The sequence below is a fragment of the Mercenaria mercenaria genome, chromosome 2 (assembly GCF_021730395.1).
Source record: "Mercenaria mercenaria strain notata chromosome 2, MADL_Memer_1, whole genome shotgun sequence".
Classification (NCBI taxonomy): domain Eukaryota; kingdom Metazoa; phylum Mollusca; class Bivalvia; order Venerida; family Veneridae; genus Mercenaria; species Mercenaria mercenaria.
This window is the reverse complement of record NC_069362.1, coordinates 114,719,666-114,743,587: the sequence shown is the minus strand read 5'-3', so window position 1 is coordinate 114,743,587 and position 23,922 is coordinate 114,719,666. Positions and strand designations below refer to the sequence as shown.

The window sequence follows — 23,922 nt, the reverse complement described above, 5'->3', positions numbered from 1 at the left end:
GTTGCCACAGGCACGGCATGGAACCATTTTAGATTTTTATGTTTTTAGACAGATTATTTACAGTAATAGTGATAACCCACTGAAATGACAAAATGTGTAGTAGTTATGTCTCCCACAACACAGTGGTGTGGGAGACATATTGATTTACTCAGGGGCTGCCTGTGTGTCAGTGTGTGTGTCTGTCTCTCTGTCACAAAGCTTGTCCGCACTCTAACTCGGACTTTTCTCATCCGATCTTCACCAAACTTGAACAAAATGTGTTTGCCAATAAGTCCTCGGCCAAGTTCAATAACTAGCCAAATCGGCCCAGGCTCTTCAGAATTATGGCCCTTGACCATAATTACTGAATCACCTAGGCTCATAAAAATGCTGAACCATTCCTTCTAAAACATGCTTAAAAAACCATTCATCTTGTGCGCACTCTGAGTCGAAGATTTCTCATCTGATCTTCACCAAACTTGAACAAAATGTGTTTGCCAATAAGTCCTCGGCCAATTTCAATAACTAGCCAAATTGGCCGAGGCACTTCGGAATTATGGCCCTTGAATTACCAAAAATACAGATGCAACTGATACATGTATTGGTGCAAGGCTGATTTAGATACACAGATACATAACTATCAGTTGTGGGAGACATGCGCTTTTCTCAAAAGCAGCTCTATTTTTTGTATGTATGCATGAGTTACATCTGCAGTATACTGTATATTTCTTATAAGCATGGAATAGTGTATAAAATGCAGTTTAATTTTTAGGTGAAGAGTAGCTGTTAGCATAGGTCAGAAATTAATAATCAATAAGACATTTTGTCCCCTTTATTGAATTAGATCTTTATTCTCCTGTTAAGTTTCTGTTTATCTATTTTTCAGAAGTGTGTAGATTTTTATGCTTTATGAATATGATAAAAGAAAGAACAAACCTTTGAAGATTTTAGTGAATAAAATTTCATAAAGTGTTATATGCCAGCAAATGTGCTAATCTTTGATTAAAATCCAGGTGAGAGAATCAGCATATAATCTTCATATTACATTACATAAATTAAGAAAATATAATGGATTCTGATTAAAATGTGGTTATGATTTGGTTTTAATCGATCATAATTGTTGGTTATTTACAGATGGCCGGTCCGGTTAAAGCGATCCGAGAGGATCTGACATATGCCCAGGGAAATATATCCAGCCTTGGTAACTCTGTGTACTGTGGGCAGATCCACAGCAACTACATCAAAGCACTGAAAGGATTGTGTAACAGATCATTGTGAGTATTTTACTTCTAACAGTTAAACTAAATTCAGGATAGAATTATACTGCAGTAATGAAACTACTCGATGTTTTATCTTAGCATGTTTTGTGCTTTGATTATTTTGTGGGTTTACTCAACCTTAATCATGAAAAGTAGTCCCTAATTCACAACAACTCCAGGGCATAAGGAATCAAGGAATACATGTTTTGTCTTGTTTATTTAAAGAGTTGGGATGTCTTTGATCTTGCTGATATTACCTATCTTTGGATTGTCTTTGGTGTTCATACAGTGCCTTGCTCCGAGGGTTTGGTTACTGCTGGGAACCAGGTAAGATTATCTTTTATCTTCCTTAAGTGCCCTGTCATTAGGATAAAAAAAATACAGTAACCCTCACCGAGTGTTTGACTGCTGTTGGGAACTAGGTGTCTGTCATGTTCCAGCAAAGCCTTTCCAAGAGGTAAAGTTATTTGTTGTGTTCAAGCCTGGGACTGACTACATGTACCGTTGAAAATAGGTAGTACAGCGTATTATGTTCTATCTTCATACAGTGTCTAATGGCTGATGCTGGAAACGGAGTAAAATGATCGAATTATTTATACCCAGTATTTCCTGTTTCTAAGAAATTTTCATGTTACAGGTGTGTACAAAATGTGTAGGAGATACTGTGTACTGTGCTGAAAAGCACACTTACTGAATAAAACCCCCAAAAGGCTTTATGTCAAATGTGAGCATTAAAAGGTAGTGTACACATGAACAACAGAAAAAGTCATTAAATCCTTAAGATTCAAAGAATTGCATCCTTCTGTACTGTTTTGTTGTTTAACAAGAAAATAAATAAAAAACAACTTTTTAACAAATATTGACTTAAATTCATGATGCATTATTGTTTAAGAAATTATCTAACTAAGAAAATGAGTTCATATGCATTAATACATGCTTTAATATTTAGAAATAAAAAAGTTACTGCCGTTTTTTGAATATTACTGGTACCTGACTTGGCTATGCAATGCTGAAATAAGCTTATGAATGCAAACAAATTATGATTAAGTGGTACATCAGTGTGTGAACGCCTTGGCTTAACCAGTCAAGTTGCTTAAATTAATAGTGTGGAATTATGTAGTAATGATCTTCGGCTAAAATTTGTCATTTTGTTTCTCACTAAATTTAAATGTACATGGTTTATACATTGTATCATTCATAAGTAGGTTTTGCCTGTGTTTTAGTTACACTTGGTATTCTTGAGAGAAAATATTGATGCTAATTAAAGTAATTATGGGATTGTTACAGGAAAACCTACAGAAAAGTAGATGACTCAGACCCATTCTTGCCTCGACCACCACCATACAACAGTTATGGTACTATGGGTGAAGAAAGGGCACCTTTGAATGATACAGGATATTTGTAAGTAGGTTTAAACTGCTTGTCCTTGTGGTTAAAATATAGATTTGAGTTATTATGTCTCACACCACACAGTGGTGTGGGAGACATATTGATTTACTCCAGTCTGTGTGTGTGTCTGTGTGTCTGTCACAAAGCTTGTCCGCACTCTAAGTCGAACATTTCTCATCCGATCTTCACCAAACTTGAACAAAATGTGTTTGCCAATAAGTGCTCGGCCGAGTTCGATAACTAGCCAAATCGGCCTAGGCACTTCAGAATTATGGCCCTTGATTTACCAAAAACACTCAGATTTCTTGCGCAGTTTTACCCCTAAACCCAGGGATCATCCTACAAGGCAATTTGAGCAATATCGTCGCTTTAAAGCCGGCCACTTCGCCTAATTATCGCCTCCGGGCGAAATCCGAATCGCTGAGTTTTTCAGTGAGTTATTATCTGTTTACTTAAAATTGTAAAACTTGATGCATATTCTAGATTAAATTACCGATAAATCCAGTCACTCCCGCCTACTCGCCTGTCAAACTTCAGCCAATCGTAGTGTTAATATCCCACAGTGTCAATCAATAATATTGTAAGCTGCTGCCATTTTGAAAATTTTCAATCGGCATGTAACTCTGTGTACTGTGGGCAGATAAACTTAATGAGAGCATGATCTTATGCAACAATTGTATATTATTCTTTCATTTTATTAGCCCACCATCATCAGATGGTGGGCTATTCAAATCGCTCTGCGTCCGTGGTCCGGCGTCCTTCCGTCCGTCCGTCCGTCCGTCCGTCCGTCCGTCCGTCCTTCCGTTAACAATTTCTCGTTATCGCATCTCCTCAGAAACTACCAGGGGGATTTTGACCAAACTTTGTCAGAATGATGTATTGGTACCCTAGTTGTGTCCCCCTGAAAATCAGACTGGTTCAACAAATTTTTAGTAAGTTATGGCCCTTTGTTTATTTCTATAATTTACATAGATTTATATAGGGAAAAACTTTGAAAATCTTCTTGCCCAAAACCACAGAGCCTAGGGCTTTGATATTTGATATGAAGCATCATCTAGTGGTCCTCTACCAAGATGATTGAAATTATTTCCCTGGGGTCTAATATAGCCCCGCCCCGGGGGTCACATGGTTTATATAGACTTATATAGGGAAAAACTTTGAAAAACCTCTTGTCCAAAACCACAGGGCCTAGGGCTTTGATATTTTGTATGTGACATCATCTAGTGGTCTTTTACTAAGATTATTCAAATTATCCCCCTAGGATCAAATATGGCCCCGCCCCGGGGGTCACATGGTTTACATAGACTTATATAGGGAAAAACTTTGAAAATCTTCTTGTCCAAACCACAAAGCCTAGGGCTTTGATATTGTAATGTAGCATCGCCTGGTGGTTCTCTACCAAGTTTGTTAAAATTATCCCCCTAGGGTCAAATATGGCCCCGCCCTGGGGTCACATGGTTCATATAGACTTATATAGGGAAAAGCTTTTAAAAACTTCTTGTCAATAACCTACAACATTCAAATTTGGACCACATGTATGGTTTTGAGTGGCAAGATGAACCTTGACATGAGTTGACCTTGATTTTGACCTAGTGACCTACTTTCACATTTCTGTAGCTACAACCTTCAAATTTGGACCACATGCATAGTTTTGTGCACTGAAATAAACTTTGACCTTGACATTGACCTAGTGACCTACTTTCACATTTTTGAAGGTACAGGCTTCAAATTTGGACCACATGCATAAGTTCGTGTTCCGAAATGAAATTTGACCTTGATTTTGACCCAGTGACCTACTTTCACATTTCTCAAGCTACAGCCTTCAAATTTGGACCACATGCATGGTTTTTTGTACCGAAACAAACTTTAACCTTTACATTGACCTGGTGACCTACTTTCACATTTGTGAAGGTACAGGCTTCAAATTTGGACCACATGCATAGTTCTGTATTCCAAAATAAATTTTGACCTAGTGACCTACTTTCACATTTCTCAAGCTACAGCCTTCAAATTTGGACCACTTGGGTAGTTTTGTGTACCGAAATGAACTTTGACCTTAAGATTGACCTAGTGACCTACTTTCACATTTCTGTAGCTACAGGCTTCAAATTTAGACCACATGCATGGTTTTGTGTACCGAAACAAACTTTGACCTTTACATTGACCTAGTGACCTACTTTCACATTTCTCAAGCTACAGCCTTCAAATTTGGACCACTTGCGTAGTTTTGTGTACCGAAATGAACTTTGACCTTAAGATTGACCTAGTGACCTACTTTCACATTTCTGTAGCTACAGGCTTCAAATTTAGACCACATGAATAGGATTGTGTACCGAAACAAACTTTGACCTTGACATTGACCTAGTGACCTACTTTCACATTTTTGAAGGTACAGGCTTCAATTTTGGACTACATGCATAGATTTGTTTCTGAAGTGAAATTTGACCTTGATTTTGACTTAGTGTCCTACTTTCACATTTCTCAAGCTACAGCCTTCAAATTTGGACCACTTGCATAGTTTTGTGTACCGAATTAAACTTTGACCTTAAGATTGATCTAGTGACCTACTTTCACATTTCTCAAGCTACAGCTTTCGAATTTGGACCACAGGCACAGTGTTGTGTACGGAAATGAAATTTGACCTTGAGCTAGTCAGTAAGTCTTGAAATTTGGAACACTCAAAAATGGCACATTGGTGGGCGCCAAGATCACTCTGTGATCTCTTGTTAAAGATTGCTTCAAAAATTATTTCAATTACCATGATTACGGTCAATTTCTGTAAATGAATTGCTCGGGTACTGTGGATAAAGAATTATTTCACCAACGTCAGAACTGCCGTACAAAATATTGTAAAAAGATCTCCATTATCTACGAGTTTGGTATTATTTTCGTAAAAATCAATAAATAAATTAATTAAATGTATAAATCTGAACAAGTTGATGCAAAAATCAGGCATTATAAAAGCACGAGAATCGAAACATCAATGAAAATTTTCACAGCGTTTTGATCGTGCACCTGTTAAATTTACGAGTTTCAGACATGTAAATTTCGGATAAAAATTTAAAAGCTAAGTGTATACTTCATTTAGAAATTCATGAAAATGATAATGCAAGAATCAATTTCCTTGAATAATTACTGTTTATAAGTTACAGCTAGACACATAGAAAGTGGATATATATAGGCAGGAAACTGAATGCTATGCCGATTCTTCTCCTTAAATTCCTCAACTTCTCCCTAAATTCTGTGGAGGGAGAAGTCACTTCTCCCTAAAATTTTGACCTAGGATGATCCCTGAAACCGCCGCCTATACTACTAGTAGTATAGGCGTCCTTTTGGTGTCAGGAAAGCGCATGCACATGTGGATTAAGTAAACAGTATATAAAGACTGACTTACTATTTAGATGATAAGGCAGTTGTGGGAGACATGCGCTTTTCTCAAAAGCATCTCTAGTTTGATTTAAATTTGTACTTTGAAGCAGCACAAAGTACAAATTTGTTGTAGTTAAAGATTTTACAAGGGATGTTATTTCATTAAGTTGGTATCCAGTGTTGCGACTACTAGAGGAAATGTGTGTGGCCCTTGTACTCTTATTGATTTATGTGTTCAAAGTCTAGGACTGTGGTATGCTTGTTGATTAGTTATGATAATACATAATTAAGCTTGAGTGGACTAGTATGTCAAATGTATGATATAGTATACATGTAATACTATATTGATGAGATGTTTCTGATTGCAGATCATGTTTATTACTACACTCAGGTTTAAGGTCTGTATCTGTATATGAGCCACGCCATGAGAAAACCAACATTGTGGGTTTGCGACCAGCATGGATCCAGACAAGCCTGCGCATCCATGCAGTCTGGTCAGGATCCATGCTGTTCGCTTTTAAAGCCTATTGGAATTGGAGAAACTGTTAGCGAACAGCATGGATCCTGACCAGACTGTGCGGATGCGCAGGCTGGTCTGGATCCATGCTGGTCGCAAAGCCACTATGTTGGTTTTCTCATGGCATGGCTCATATGTCCCCTATTTCAGTTGTGTAATGTGTAAGATGTCAGCCGCTCAAACATGAAATCTGGGGTGTGAACCAACTTGTGTCAATTCACCGTATATGACTTGTATCCATGTTTCCGTGTATGACAACCGCAGATTGCCTCTGCATTTTCACTTCGTCTAAAATAGCAAAAAATACATGTACAAAGAGAAAAAGATATTGCAAAATATGAATAAATATGTAGTAATATTTTCCCGATATAGCTATGTTATTGTTAAATGTTTCATGTTTGACAACTTTTTAGGAATGAAACCTCGGTAATGACATCACATCCCCGTACAGAGTCTGTAGGATCTGATTCCCCACCCCCTGCTGTAAGTATACAAAACACAACTAGAGACTACTGTTACATACCAGTAATCTTTAGAATTTTACAGATAAATCTATGTTAAACATGTATTTCCACGTAACTTTCAGCTTCACGGGATGTGTCTTTGGGTCTGAAACCAGCTTGAAATTTGAACTTGTTAGGGAGAGTTTTTTTGTGGTCAGTGCTCTTAAGGTACTTCTGCATGTTTGAAACAAATTTTGTTCTACAATGAAGAATCTTATTAAACAATATTTTTTCAAAGCATCGTTGTATCTGAAGGAAGTTCAGCCTGTAAAAGAGATTAAGCCGCACCATAAGAAAACCACGTGCCCAGCATGGATCCAGACCAGCCTGCGCATACCTACAGTCTGGTCAGGATCCATGCTGTTCGCAAACGGTTTCTCTAATTGCAATAGGCTTTGAAAGCAAACAGCATGAATCCTGACCAGACTGCACAGATGCGCAGGCTGGTCTGGATCCATGCTTGTCGCAAATGCACTATGTTGGTTTTCTCATGGTGTGGCTCATTTGTTAAAGTGCTTGATATTTTTGTTAGCCAGATCTGAAAATATTGGTCCTCCAATCAAAGTTGACAGGGGGCTCCTTGTGAAAATTGCACTTTTGATGACATTTTCACATACAAAAAAAAAATGCTAATTTTAATGTTTTTTTTTACCTATAATTTTCTATTTACCTATGTTCAGTCATATGGTCAAAGTGTAATGTAAGTGTGCTTAATTTTTCATAATTCGCCAAATACCCATTTGAGTTTTTACATTGCTACTATTATGAATTATGTTACATCAAAAGATATTAGTTGTCAAAATAGATGTTAAGAAAGACAATAGGGCAGTTTAACTCATTACATGCAGTATAATAAATTCCCTGAAATATTTATGCTTCCTGTGTAATGGCTACCAGACAGTATTCAAGGTTCTTCCAATAAATGATGTTATGATGTCTTTTCTGGTTAATCAGACATGCAGAGCTACCTTGAATAAAAAAATCTATTTACAATACAAGACTCAGTTTTGAGCAGCTACTTTGTTGTTAAAAGGATAATTTTAGCTGTTTTTAGCATGGCAATATTTCTTCTGTGAAGGCATGTCTGTAACATGTATGTCTAAGCTCAGCTCTGCTTCTTTTTTCACCAACATGCGTTGTAAACTGTAAGCCAGTAATGAGTGTTTGTTAAGGGCTTGTGGTTATGGCAATGTTCTTTTATTTGAGGGTTGAGGTTTTCAAAATTTAATGTCAGCTTTGTTTTAAACACACATCAGTCAGAACTTGAAAGTGGTAGTTATTTTATTAGTCCACTACTGGTTGGAATGCCCTCTGCCTGTCCGTCCGTCTGTCTGTTTATAATTATTTTCTTTATAAAGACAGATCATTTTTCCATCAGTTTAAGCAAAAGGCTTTGACATTATGTTGACACCACTGTCAAGACCTGTTAACTGTAGCTTGCACAGTACATTACTGGTTTCTTTATACGAACTGTTATTTTACCCCCCAAACAACAAAGTTGTAATGGGGGGATGCTGGTTTCAGGTTGTCTGTCCGTCCGTAGACACAATCTTGTGCGCACCATCTCTCCTCATCCCCTTGACACAATTTAACGAAACTTCACACATTCAAGTGATCAGTAACAACAGTAGTTCTGCATGGGGCATGTTCGGTTCTTTCAGAAAAAAATTGCAGAGTTATGGGACTTTGTTTTTTGTTAACATACTATGTACATACATACTGTATATGCAGTCTTGTGCGCGCCTAATCTTCCGAACCCTTGCACATAATTTAATGAAACTTCATATAATTGATCAGTACATGCCCTATGCATGGTGCATGTCACATTCTTTTAGATAAATATTCTGCAGAGTTATGGGATTTTGTTTTTTGTTACTATACTGCATACATACAGTACAGTCCACATAATTGTGCAATCTTGTGTGCATCAAATTGCAATGTACTGTGTCATTGCGTGCGGGGGGTACATTCATCACCTTCAGTGATAGCTCTAGTTTCTATGTTATTTATATGTACTCCATAATTTAATGCTTAGAATATATTTCCCATATAAATGTATACTATTAGTTGCAATGTTACAAATCCCTCATATTAAGTATTACGTAATATTTATCTGTGTATTTTATCCGCTTAATTACAGTACCATAGAATCAGCAGTTACTCAGAACAAGTACATGATCTAGGAACATTCCCTACTCGTAATTCTGGCGTGAATCACTATGCTTCAACCAACATTTAGGGGTTAGACACTGTGTTTCGGAGTTGTCTTATTTTTTTTTTTTAACTTTCTGATTAACTAACTGTAACATTTCCATCCTTCCTGTGTTAATATTTTTTGATTATTTCCTTCTAACAGTTTCAGACAGATGAGGTACAGTAACCAAGGGCTTTGTGACATACTAAATGTTACTTTTGCTGGAATATACACTCTCTAATATGGTTTATATAATGTTTTGTTCCTTATAACTCTAAAGCTTTAGTGGTGAAGGAGGCTCCTTGAGTTATAGCCGTTTCATTCTGCTAGAATATACAATGCTGGGGTTTACATATTGGAATATTTTGTAATAAACCATTTAAAACACAAGACAGTGAGCGTTTAAGTCATTTTCTTCGATGTTTAACATATTTAAGACAAAATCTATTGTCATTACAACGTGATTTTCCCCAAATTTTAGTTGTAATGAAGTAATATTCACCTCCTAACGAGCCCTGTCATCATTTCCCAGAATACTGGAGAAGAAAAAGCAGTTAGTGTTGTGGGATAAAATGGGTGTTACTGGCTGAAATCTGTAATCCAAAGAAAATTTAATTTAGTACCGGTATATTTAAACTTGTTTTGGTAGTAATGCAAAAGTATCTGTGGCTTGAAAAAACTTATTATGTCTCCCCCAGGAGACATATTGTTTTTGCCCTGTCCGTCCGTCCGTCCTTCCGTCCGTCTGTCCGTACGTCACACTTCATTTCCGAGCAATAACTGGAGAACCATTTGACCTAGAACCTTCAAACTTCATAGGATTGTAGGGCTGCTGGAGTAGACGACCCCTATTGTTTTTGGGGTCACTCCGTCAAAGGTCAAGGTCACAGGGGCCTGAACATTGAAAACCATTTCCGATCAATAACTAGAGAACCATTTGACCTAGAACCTTCAAACTTCATAGGGTTGTAGGACTGCTGGAGTAGACGACCCCTATTGTTTTTGGAGTCACTCCGTCAAAGGTCAAGGTCACAGGGGCCTGAACATTGAAAACCATTTCCGATCAGTAACTAGAGAACCACTTCACCCAGAATGTTGAAACTTCATAGGATGATTGGTCATGAAGAGTAGATGACCCCTATTGATTTTGGGGTCACTCAGTCAAAGGTCAAGGTCACAGGGGCCTGAACATGGAAAACCATTTCCGATCAATAACTAGAGTACCACTTGACCCAGAATGTTGAAACTTCATACGATGATTGTACATGCAAAGTAGATGACCCCTATCGATTTTGGGGTCACTCCATTAAAGGTCAAGGTCACAGGGGCCTGAACATTGAAAACCATTTCCGGTCAGTAACTTGAGAACCACTTGACCCAGATAGGATGATTGGTCATGCAGAATAGATGACCCCTAACAATTTTGGGGTCACTCTGTGAAAGGTCAAGGTCACAGGGGCCTGAACATTGAAAACCATTTCCGGTCAGTAACTTGAGAACCACTTGACCCAGAATGATGAAACTTCATAGGATGATTGGTCATGCAAAGTAGATGACCCCTAATGATTTAAGGGTCACTCTGTTAAAGGTCAAGGCCACAGGGGCCTGAACATGGAAAACCATTTCCAATCAATAACTTGAGAACCTCTCGACCCAGAATGTTGAAACTTAATAGGATGATTGTTCATGCAGAGTAAATGACCCCTATTGTTTTTGGGGTCACTCCGTTAAAAGTCAAGGTCACAGGGGCCTGAACATTGATAACCAGTTCCGATCAATAACTTGAGAACCACTTGACCCAGAATGTTAAAACTTCATAGGATGTTTGAACATGCAGAGCAGATGACCCCTATTGATTTTGGGGTCAGTCTATTAAAGGTCAAGGTCACAGTGGCCTGTTCATGTAAAATCATTTTTTGGAAATAACTTGAGAACCACTTGACCTACAATGTTGAAACTTAATAGGATGATTGGACATGCAGAGTAGATGACCCCTATTTATTTTGACTTCTATTGACTTCTTGCCTATAGGACTTTGCATTGGGGGAGACATGCGCTTTTTTACAAAAGCATTTTCTAATTTCTTTCTTGTTCTGATTCAAATTGATATTTATCTTTTAATTGCAATATGTTTGTAATATAGGGTCTCAGTGATTTCCTAGATAATGAATTAAACATAAAGTTTGATGTATTAACCCTTAGCCTGCTGGCGGCAGGTTATTTTGCCTTTGCGACCAGTGCAGACCAAGATTAGCCTGCACATCCCTTTGAATAATAAATGGTACTACCCATATTGAATTATGGACAATTCCATTTATGAAACATAGTAGGGTAAGGGTTAAGAAGATAAGATAGTATTACTGCTACTACTAAAGTCACTGCCTTACATAACAGTTTGCATGATGTGTTTTGCTTTCTACTAAGGCCATTTCATGTATACACTGAACCAAAATCGAATTGAAAAAATTAAAATGTATTATGATCAATGGGCCATTTCATGTATATGCGGAAACCAAACCAAAAAGTTGAAACGAAAGTGAAACAAAATCATGCATAAATTGAAATCATAATCCGGGGTAATTGAATTTTGTCTGATAAGGTGAAAAAGGTCACCTTTTTCATTAGCTGTTGAGTTACACATTTTTTCCCAGTGATTTGGATAAAAATTTGGCATTAATGTAAAAGCTGTTGTTGTTTCTAAAACGAAAAAAGAATGGCATTAGTTCAGATTTGGACTCAGTTCATTGTATATGTGAAATAGCCTTTAATGAATAATAAGTTGCTTTGTGAAACAGGGACCAACATACTGTTTATGTTGTATATTTTGACTGGTTGCATACTAATTCAAAGTGCTTATGTGGTTAAACCTGTACAGGTCTGCTCTATCTACATTGAATATCGATAAAGTATTTCTGCACTAGGAAAATTCTCTCAAACCTTACCTCACACGTGCCCAGTATCTCTGCACATTGCCTCATTTCGATTTTGTGGATATTTCTCTTTTATTTTTACACATTTATGTATTCCCAAACATGATCTTGAATTGATTTTGTCAGGCCAGTCTGTTTGTATACCAATCTGTCTATTTCGAGATTTTTCTCATTAAAGGTTTTTTTGTGCCCCCCTTCCATGAGTGGTGGGGGCATATATAGATTTGCTATTGTCCTTCCGTCCGTGCATCTGTCCGAAGTTCGTGACACACCTAGCTCAAAAAGTATTTGATATAAATTAATGAAACCTTGCATGAGTCTTTGTCATAATATGAACTTGCGCACCTCCTATTTTTCGTCTGGCTCCGCCCCCTAATTTTAGAGCCCCTGAAATAGTCAAAAATGCACATTTTCACCTTGTGACACGCCTAGCTCAAAAAGTATTTGATATAGATTCATGAAACCTTGCATGAGTCTTAATCATGATATGAACTTGCGCACCTCCTATTTTTCATCAGGGTCCTCCCCCTATTTCTAGAGTTATGGCCCCTGAAATAGTCAAAAATGCACATTTTCACCTTGTGACACGCCTAGCTCAAAAAGTATTTGATATAAATTGATGAACCCTTGCATGAATCTTTATCATGATATGAACTTGCGCACCTCCTATTTTTCATCTGGGTCCGCCCCTTATTTCTAGAGTTATGGCCCCTAAAATAGTAAAAAAATGCACATTTTCACCTAATTATGTGCCACATCCAAGAAGTATTTAATGTAAATTCATGAAACCTTGCTTGAGTCTTTATCATAATGTGACCTTGCACACTTGGCATTCTTCTTGAGAGTTTTAGTGTTTATTACAGAGTTATGGCCCTTGAAATAGCCAAAATAGTGGATTTTTTGTTTGTGATGCTCATAGCTCAAAAAGTATATGGTATAGAATAATGAATCCATTTCGTAAATTGTTTTTTTTTTTGAGGCTATACCCCATTAAGACTGCAAACATTTGAATGATTTTCCCTTATTTGTGACAAATGTACCAGTGGGGGGCACACCTTGTGTCCTACAGACACATTCTAGTTGAAAAAGTTTTTGTAGACTAATTTTTCATAACTGCTGATCTGATTTCAACCAGATTGTTTAAGAAGGGACCAGTACCAAGCCAAGTTATGCATATTACAGTCATTATTCGCATGGATGATATTCTTTGGATTATGGTATTTTTATATTATTGGCAACTACTATATGTTGTCATATTTCATTGAAATGAGACCGTATGGAGACATTTTTAGCTCAGCTGATTTTTTTTAAAACAAGAGGACCATGATGGTCCTGAATCGCTCACCTATCCCCACATGACCCAGTGTTGAACTGAGTATGACGACATTATTTCTGTTATTTGACATAGTGACCTAGTTTTTGAGCACATGTGACCTAGATATCATCAAGATAAAAAATTCTGACCAATTTTCATGAAGATCCATTGAAAAATATGGCCTCTAGAGAGGTCACAAGGTTTTTCTATTATTTGACCTAATGGCCTAGTTTTTGAAGGCACGTGACCCACTTTTAAACTTGACCTAGATATCATCAAGGTGAACATTCTCACCAATTTTCATGAAGATCTCATGAAAAATATGGCCTCTAGAGAGGTCACAAGGTTTTTCTATTTTTGGACCTACTGACCTAGTTTTTGACCGCTCATGACCTAGTTACAAACCTGACCTAGATATCATCAAGCTGAACATTCTCACCAATTTTCATGAAGATCCGTTGAGAAATATGGCCTCTAGAGAGGTCACAAGGTTTTTTCTATTTGTAGACCTACTGACCTAGTTTTTAACCCCACGTGACCCAGTTTCGAACTTGACTTAGATATCATCAAGGTGAACATTCTGACCAATAATCATGAAGATCTCATGAAAAATATGGCCAATTTTCATGAAGATCCGTTGAGAAATATGGCCTCTAGAGAGGTCACAAGGTTTTTTCTATTTTTAGACCTACTGACCTAGTTTTTAACCCCACGTGACCCAGTTTCGAACTTGACTTAGATATCATCAAGGTGAACATTCTGACCAATAATCATGAAGATCTCATGAAAAATATGGCCTCTAGAGAGGTCACAAGGTTTTCCTATTTTTAGACCTACTGACCTAGTTTTTGACCGCACGTGACCCAGTTTCGAACTTGACCTAGATATCATCAAGGTGAACATTCTGACCAATTTTCATGAAGATCCATTGAGAAATATGGCCTCTAGAGAGGTCACAAGGTTTATCTATTTTTAGATCTACTGACCTAGTTTTTGACACCACATGACCCAGTTTCGAATTTGACCTAGATATCATCAAGGTGAACATTCTGACCAATATTCATGAAGATCTCATGAAAAATATGGCCTCTAGAGAGGTCACAAGGTTTTTCTATTTTTAGATCTACTGACCTAGTTTTTAACCCCACGTGACCCAGTTTCGAACTTGACCTAGATATCATCAAGGTGAACATTTGACCAATTTTCATGAAGATCCATTGAGAAATATGGCCTCTAGAGAGGTCACAAGGTTTTTCTATTTTTAGACCTAATGACCTAGTTTTTGACCCTACGTGACCCAGTTTCGAACTTGACCTAGATATCATCAAGGTAAACATTCTGACAAATATTCATGAAGATCTCATGAAAAATATGGCCTCTAGAGAGGTCACAAGGTTCTTCTATTTTTAAACCTACTTACCTAGTTTTTGAACCCACGTGACCCAGTTTCAAACTTGACCTAGATATCATCAAGATGAACATTCTGACCAATTTCCATGAAGATCTTATGAAATATTTGGCCTCTAGAGAGGTCACAAGGTTTTTCTATTTTTAGACCTACTGACCTAGTTTTTGAAGGCACGTGACCCAGTTTCAAACTTGACCTAGATATCATCAAGATGAACATTCTGACCAACTTTCATAAAGATCCCATGAAAAATGTGACCTCTAGAGTGGTCACAAGCAAAAGTTTACAGACGCACGGACGCACAGACGGACGACGGACACCGCGCGATCACAAAAGCTCACCTTGTCACTTTGTGACAGGTGAGCTAAAAATGATGAGTTATTGTCGTCACTTGATCAGCTGGTGTCGGCGTTGCCTGGTTAAGTTTTATGTTTAGGTCATCTTTTCTCCTAAACTATTAAAGCTATTGCTTTAAAACTTGCAACACTTGTTCACCATTATAAGCTGACTCTGTACAGCAAGAGATGTAACTCCATCCTGCTTTTTGCAAGAATTATGGCCCCTTTTTGACTTAGAAAATATCAGATTTCTTGGTTAAGTTTTATGTTTAGGTCAACTTTTCTCCTAAACTGTTAAAGCTATTGCTTTGAAACTTGCAACACTTGTTCACCATCAAAAGCTGACTCTGTACAGCAAGAAACATAACTCCATCCTGCTTTTTGCAAGAATTATGGCCCCTTTTGGACTACGAAAATCAGATTTCTTGATTAAATTTTGTGTTTATGTCAGCTTTTCTGCTAAACTATCAAAGCTATTGCTTTAAAACTGGCAACACTTGTTCACTGTCGAAAGCTGACTCTGTACAGCTAGAAACATAACTCCATCCTGCTTTTTACAAGACTTATGGCCCCTTTTGGACTTAGAAAATATCAGATTTCTTGGTTAAGTTTTGCGTTTAGGTCAACTTTTCTCCTTTATGGTCAAAGCTATTGCTTTAAAACTTGGAGCATTTATTCGCCATTAAAAGCTGACACTGCACACCAAGTACTATAACTCTGCATTGCTTTTTGCAAGAATTTTGGCCCATTTGGACTTAGAAAATCATGGGTAGGTCAATATTTCTATTATACAGAGACAAAAAAAATCAGATGAGTGTGTGCACCTGCATGGCGGTGCTCTTGTTACCATTTGCTGTTACATATTTTAAAATTTGATAAAAAAAAGTAAAATTAAGGAAAAAATCTTTTGTTGTCCTTAGTGCTTATTGGAGAAACTGATTAATTATTTATTTATTTATTTGGAGTGTGTCTATGTTGTCGTTTTATAGATATGTTATCCTCTTTTAACATAGCCTAAAATGTTGTTTTTTTCACCACAAGATAAGATAAATGAACTTCTATAGACATTTGAAAATACTTTCAACTTAACATAATGTCTCTTTTTATTGACTAACGGATAACAGAAACATGTTTTAAATTTATTCTAATTTTAATTAGGTATGTCAATATTAATTATACTAGTTACTACTCATTTCATTTGATGTCTGTTTCACATGGGATCTGCCCTAAACTAAGTATTCCAATTATTGTAAGAAAAAATTGCCATTTGCTTTGATAAAGACATTTTCAATTTCTGACAGGCTGTGCAAAGACATTTTCAATTTCTGACAGGCTGTGCATGAATTGATTTTACATTTGAGCTGCACAATGAGAAAACCAACATAGTGCATTTGCGACCAGCATGGATCCAGACCAGCCTGCGCATTCGTGCAGTCTGGTCAGGATCCATGCTGTTCGCTAACGGTTTCTCTAATTGCAATAGGCTTTGAAAGCGAACAGCATGGATCTTGATCAGACTGCGCGGATACTCATTTTTCTTTTTGGTTTGTATAACCATGTACTTTCTTTCTTATTTCAGTATTATCCTGGTAGTTTTGTTGAGCAGTATAACAACCTTGGCACGTTTCCAAGGAGACCCCGGCAACAAGACTAGGACAGCCATTGTTCAACAGCTGTACAAGAAAAGTGCCTTCTATGAAATGCTGGTCAAATTTCTTCAGGAGGAATTTTTTTTTTTTTTTTTTTCGTAATGAAATGTACTTAGAAAGTACAGATGTAATACTTATGTGTTTTTAACATAACATGACAGTGTGTTGACTAGTGATTGTGTATATCTGAGAGAGATCATCTTGTTTAACATTTATTTTTATACTTTTTTGAAATTTTATATGACAAGAAAGACTGAGGAGTTAAATTTAAAGGAATATTTTAATCAGATTTTATGTTTAATAGCCTGTTCACTTACATTTTTAAGCTGCGAATGAAAGTTCCTGATATACAGGGGTAACTTTATAGTCCCACAAAACAGAATCACCCAGTTGTTTTATGTATCAATGTGGCCAGTTTTATATATTTTTGTCTTAAGCTGTAAACGCGTTTTATTAGAAAGTACCGTGATGAAAGAGTACTCTTTATTGATTGTGATCATTGGTAAATAAAACATTTGGCCTTAAATTATTTTGGAATATTTGGTTATTTGTATTGGTCTATTTAGATGTAACTGTACATCACTTGATGTTATTTTAGGCAACCTTTGTGACCAAACTGTTAAGGTAACTGACATCAAAGCTCCTGCCCCTAAGCCCTGTTTTAGGGGTCATAAACTGAGGCGGTCATCCAGCTAGCTGGAGTAAGGTCGGTGATTATACTTGGTTTATTTAAGCCCTGCTTTGGTCATCAGCTGAGCAAGACATCGAGCTGGCTAATGGAGGGTCAGTGGTACTAGCCAGGTGCTGGTCATGTCTGAAACAATGCCCGATGGGCCACATGGCGTTTTTCTCAACCATTAAAGTTGGAAAATCGCCGTATGAACTTACCTTTATCAGCTTGTCTGGATAACACCCAACAGAAACACAAACAAATGTTACTGCAGTTTCACTGCTTTGCTTGTTTTTTGCTTTTTGTTATTTTGTAAATAATCAAGTCAGGGATGAGATTCTTTGTTATGGATGTTGAAATGCAATGATAATTAAGTATTATTTGTGTTACATGGTGTGTGTGTTTACTTTCTGTGTTTTACTATGCATATATTTCAGTGTTTAAAATATGTTTACATTATTCTTTATTTTCTTAAATTTGTACATAACAGATTGTAACTAGTCCTTTTTTAAAAACAAAAACAAATTGTTGTACATAACATGCCTTTTTAAATTAGCTTTTGTCAATATGTATACCTTTTCCTAATTATTTTTATTCATTTAAATTTCAGTTTTAATGTTCTTTTTAATCATACAAGTATGCAGATATACAAATGTACTCTGACAGTGTGCTAGTAAGTAAGTATACGCGGTGTGCAAGTATGCAAGTATTCTCAGTATGGGTTAATTACTGTGCAAGTTGTACCAAAATTCTGCTTTTTGTCAGGATTGTGATTTAAATATGGCTGTAGAGAGTAAGAATATGATTTTTTTTTTCATTATGAAATTAGTGCTATAATTGAATGCTGAAATCCATTTCTGTACAATCATTTTGTTTAATGTTTTCATGTTCTCACATGTTTCATTTAATAAGTATTTTTGTAGAAAAACCTAGATTTTGGTGTAGTTCCCATTTTGATATGTTTGCCGTGTTCATTTTTTTTATACAAGTTGTTTTGATTTTTTTTAACTGTCAAGTTTCATTTAATTTTTATCATGGAGGTGTTCCTCAGATGTAATTTTCAGATGATATTGTTTATGTTGAAACAGGCGCTAAATTAAATGTCTGTCAAAATATATGTTTGAACTTTTGTGAAACTGTTATCCTTTTTCAAATACTGTGAATTCTCACATACAAAATGTTCATTCTGCAGGTTTGAACTTCTGTGTTTACCTGGTTACGTTAATATACAAGTTGTTATTTACAATGTAATGTCTGTGTATTACAAGTAAATCATGTTTTGATAGTCAAAAAAACTGCATTTATAATTTGCTATTCTAAATAGACTGTGCTCATAAGTATTGACTGTTTTGTTATAAGAGTTTGTTCACTTTGTTTGTGATAGATTCAGCATAGACTATTTTAAAAGTGGTTGTATCATGTACATCAAATTTAGATGTACAGTCAGTTCAAATTTGTTCATTTCAACTCCTAGCGGATGAGCAGCTCTCTTTGCTTGAACTCAATGCCAGGTCCCTGCAAAATCTCAATACCATACATTCTAACTCTGATAGCTAGAACTAGAATGTCTGGATCACTGGTCTCAACAAGTATCTTTCAGTGTAGGTTACACTTTTTGGTTCAAACAAGACAGAAAGTGCAAGTCAAACACCCTATCAGATTTATAATTTAAGGTATGTTATAATTGTCTATCATTAAAGGTAGTATTTGCTAACCGTACTGCTTTTAATACATTAAAGAATGGAAGGAAAGAGATTTTTCAAATATTTTGAATAGATTATTTCTGCAATACTGTATTTTCATAAAAAAAAGTTGTGAAACGCTTCTCACAAGATGTAAACATCGGTTTGTCATACCTGTAAATTTATTAACACAACCTGTTTTAAGTTTGCTACATCATGCTATTTTTTTTTATATTAAAATTTATGATTTTGTGACAACAACAATATGACTACAAGTTATGGCTGTAAGGGTACATTAATTTTGGGTTGAAACTGGTATAAGCCACATTGTAAAATCAGTAAGTGTCAGAATATTTCCGTTTTAATTTATAATAAGTACAGTATAATCTCTCCATAGCGGCCCTCTCTTAAGCAAAAACCTCTTTATAACATCAGAATTTCCCTAAGCTGAAATATACTATCAAATTTACCTCTCCAGAACAACAACCTCAACATAACAGTCAATATTTGTATCTCCCAAAGGGTGTTGCTCTACAGAGGTTGAACTGTAAAGGTGTTTACATTAGGTATTAATGCTGACTGATGCTTTATGGGTAAAATTGATCCAGTTACTTAATGAAAACTGATGAGCCACAAATATCGCGAACTACCCATCTCTCAAACAAATCTCCATGGGCCTGTTGAGTTTATGCAAATGAAGTTGGACTGTATATTGTATAAAACTTTCTCTATTAGAGAAGCCACAGTAATACAGTCTGTGATGTGACTTTGTCTTGCAGAGTATAATGATTTGGCCTGGTTCCCATAATACACTCACTTATGATACATAGTGACAGGGGAGGGAATCCAGACTAATGTTGATTTTAACAAGATGTTTGCTGATATTTGTCTGTTTTGGGTCCTATACTATTATTTACCAAATATTTTGAAATCTCTGGTTGCCTAGCAACAGCCATAACTTGATGATACTCAGAAGTTGGAAATATTCAACTTTAAATTGTAATCAAAATTATACTTGATATTTCTCTATATAAATTAATGGGTTGTAGAGGTGTAGAAACGTGCATTTTCCTATATATTTTGTGTTTATTCACAGAAAACAATATATATTATTGTTTATGTCAGTATTATCAAAGAATATGCGAGGTAACAGCTTATTTTTACAAAACTAACTACTTTTGCCTTCAATGTTTTAGCAAGTTTTTTTTTTTTCAATGTATATGATAACATTTGAAAAACTTTAAAAGTTGAGATACACAGTAGAAACATGATGTGGAAATATTAGGTTGTATAAAAACATTATTTAGCACATTGATTACCATCCGTGTTAACTCTAGTGTCTTGTTCAGGTAGAGTCGCACCATGAGAAAACCAACATAGTGCATTTGCGACCAGCATGGATCCAGACCAGCCTGTGCATTCGCGCAGTCAGGTCAGGATCCATGCTATTCGCTAATGGATTCTCTAATTGCAATAGGCTTTGAAAGCGAACAGCATGGATCCTGAACAGACTGCGCGAATGCGCAGGCTGGTCTGGATCAGTGCTGGTTGAAAACGCACTGTGTTGGTTTTCTCATGGTGCGGCTCAGGTAAATGATACCATGTCAGATTTGTGCATTGTGGAAATACCATACCTACTGAACTAAAGTTTGTTTATGTAATTCTCACTTTGATATAAGAAATTTATGTCATGTGTGAACTGGTTAAAAAGTTCAGCAACTGAGTGTTTTCCTGAAACTGATAATCTAGACAAAAAATAAAAATCAGTTGGAAATAAAATCAAGGAAAAGTGTTTAATACCAAAGGATTAATAGGTTATAAAGCATGTTTCAATACATGTAAGGAAATTTCATTTCAAACTTCAGCTAAGAAAATTCTTGTACAAAATTTTCATTAGAATTTGTGCATTATTCAAGAGAACTTGGTTTCTCTTGATTTGACAATCATATGATAAAGTGCCTTCTGATTTTTACATTACGTTTTTGTCATTATGTTGTCTGCCAATTTATGATAGAATAAGATAAAGGCTTCACACAATATATTTGCCAACTACAAGGGTAGAATTTGTATGAAAACAGGGTTGAAACTATCAGTATCATTAAAGTTGTATTTGTAAACCATAGTATTCCAATATATCCCAGCCAAAAGTTAGCAAATTAAAAACATAATAACTAAATCATGGAAATTAATCTTTGTTTTCAAGAGATAGTTACAGGCTATGCATATGTCAGAATATCTAAAATGAACACATGAAGCGATAGATTGAAATGCAGCCTTTAACTGTAGTAAAAACAATCTGATAAAGCTGTATCCCGGATATTTATCTCCTTATCAAGTGATAAATTGTTGATTTTGGCATGTTTATGAAAATATAAGCCCCATCCAAGAGCAGTTTATAGCTTTGCTTAGCTCTTCGTTGTAACTAATTAAATAACAGATAGAAAATATCAATACCTGGTCAAAATATTTGCTTCCTGAATTAGTTGTTATATGACAACTGTGTAATTTTATATATCTAAACTACATGTGCATTAACTGGTTATTTTTAGAAATGTTTTAAATCTAGTAAATACACCAATCGCTGATGGGCACAAGAGAGTGAGCAAAGTACTCTAGTTGACTTTGAGATAGCTTGAAGATTTAGGTAAATCAGTTTGAGATCTCAGATTCAACTGTATTTCAATTTTTATGCCCCCCTTCGAAGTAGGAGGGGTATATTGTTTTGCAGATGTCTGTTGGTCGGTCTGTATGTATACCAATCTGTTTCCGGATGATAACTCAAGAAAGCTTAGGCCTTGGATCATGAAAGTTGATAGGAATGTTGGTCATCACCTGCAGGTGACCCCTATTGATTTTGAGGTCAGTATCTCAAAGGTCAAGGTCACAGTGACCCGGAACAGTTAAACGGTTCTGAATGATAACTCAAGAACGCTTGGGCCTAGGATCATGAAAGTTGATAGGGAGGTTGGTCATGACCAGCAGATGACCCTTATTGATTTTTGAGGTCAGTATGTCAAAGGTCAAGGTCACAGTGACCCGGAACAGTTTAACGGTTTCTGGATGATAACTCAAGATTGCTTGGGCCTAGGATCGTGAAAGTTGATAGGTTGGTTGGTCATGACCAGTAGATGACCCCTATTGATTTTGAGGTCAATAGGTCAAAGGTCAAGGTCACGGTGACCAGGAACAGTAAAACGGTTTCCAGGCGTTAACTCAAAAACGCTTGGGCCTAGGGTCAGGAAAATTGATAGGGAGATTGATCATGACCAGCAGATGACCCCTTTTGATTTTGAGGTCATTTGGTCAAAGTTCAAGATCAGTTGGCCATAAATGGTTAAACAGTTTCTGGACGATAACTTGAGAACGCTTGGGCCAAGGGTCGTGAAAGATGATAGAGAGGTTCATCATGACCAGCAGATGACCCCTATTGATTTTAAGGTCAGTAGGTCAAGGTTACAATGACCTGGAACATTTAAACCGTTTCCAGACAATAACTTAACACTTGGGCCTAGGATCATGAAACGTGATAGGGAGGTTGGTCATGACCTGTAGATGGCCCCTATAGATTTTGAGGTCTGTCCGCTAAAGGTCAAGGTCACATTGACCCGAAACAATTAAACCCTTTCCGGACGATACCTTGAGAACGCTTGGGCCTAGGATCACTAAACTTTATAGGGAGGTTGATCATGACCAGCAGATGACACCTGTTGATTTTGAGGTCATTAGGTCAAAGTTCAATGTCACATTGAACCAGAACAGTAGATTTTTTGTTTACAGTGAGCAAATAATTTCTGTTCCTTGTGCAGTTACTGAATGCATCAAGGGGGGCATTTCGTGTTCAACGAGCTCTTGTTTTTACTTAATAATATAGTTGTTTTTTTTTTATTAAAAATCAGGTTTATGGTTCAAGTCAGTGAAGGAAGCACGTCTTTAATTTGGTATTACTGAGCTATGCAATAGTGTTTTACTCACATGGATTGTTATATACTCATTTTATGTGATTTTAAGAAAAGTTATTTTAATACTCTGTATAATTTTGTTGTAATACATTAAATATTTTAAACATGATTGTTGTAGTTTTAGCTGTCTTGAACCAAAGGTATAATTATAAGCAATAAATAGAGGCGAATGATCTATTGTCTGTCAGTTGAGCAACGGGAGTCATCATGACTCTCTTGTTACTGAATTTTTATGCCCCCAAACTCCCCCCCTCCCCACACACGCACCCTTCAAAGAAGGAGGGGTATATTGTTTTGCAGATGTCGGATAGTCGGTCGGTCCGTAGACCAATCGGTTTACAGACAATAACTTGATAACACTTAGGCCTAGGATCAGGAGACTTGATAGGGAGATTGATCATGACCAGCAGATGACTCCTATTGATTTTGAGGTCAAAGGTCAAGGTCACAGTGACCCAGAATAGTTAAACCGTTTCCGGATGATAACTTACGTTTGGGCCTAGGGTCATGAAAGTTGATAGGGATGTTGGTCATGACCAGCAGATAACCCCTATTGATTTTTAGGTCAAAGTTCAAGGTTACAGTGACCCTGAACAGTTTAGCCATTTCCGGACAATATCTTGGGAATGCTTGGGCATAGGATCACAAAACTTGATAGGGAAGATGATCGTGACCAGCAGATGACCCCTATTGATTTGGAGGTCAGTAGGTCAAAGGTCAAGGTCACAGTGAGCCGGAACAGTTAAACCATTTCTGGATGA

The 23,922-nt window shown here is 36.5% G+C and overlaps 1 protein-coding gene and 1 long non-coding RNA gene across 4 annotated transcripts in view; both read left to right on the top strand.

Moving 5' to 3' along the window:
- The window catches only part of LOC123564998 (protein tweety homolog 1-A-like), a 45,693-nt gene extending 27,652 nt beyond the window's left edge, over positions 1-18,041 (top strand). The window contains exons 10-15 of one of the 3 annotated variants that reach the window (XM_045358974.2): positions 1,114-1,253; positions 1,464-1,565; positions 2,526-2,639; positions 6,927-6,996; positions 9,157-9,257; positions 16,781-18,041. In XM_045358974.2, coding sequence (XP_045214909.1) covers positions 1,114-1,253; positions 1,464-1,565; positions 2,526-2,639; positions 6,927-6,996; positions 9,157-9,255 — 525 coding nt within the window. In that variant the 3' untranslated portion in view covers positions 9,256-9,257; positions 16,781-18,041. Of the gene's footprint in view, positions 1-1,113; positions 1,254-1,463; positions 1,566-2,525; positions 2,640-6,926; positions 6,997-9,156; positions 9,258-9,372; positions 13,615-16,780 lie in introns of those variants that run through there. The other 2 variants (XM_053537605.1, XM_053537606.1) reach the window with 2 other exon arrangements.
- Positions 18,042-18,277: 236 nt separating this feature from the next.
- Positions 18,278-23,270, top strand: LOC128555377 (uncharacterized). The gene is made up of 2 exons (XR_008370019.1): positions 18,278-22,061; positions 22,207-23,270. It is a non-coding gene; the product is annotated as an uncharacterized LOC128555377 (long non-coding RNA).
- The last annotated feature ends 652 nt before the right edge of the window (positions 23,271-23,922 follow it).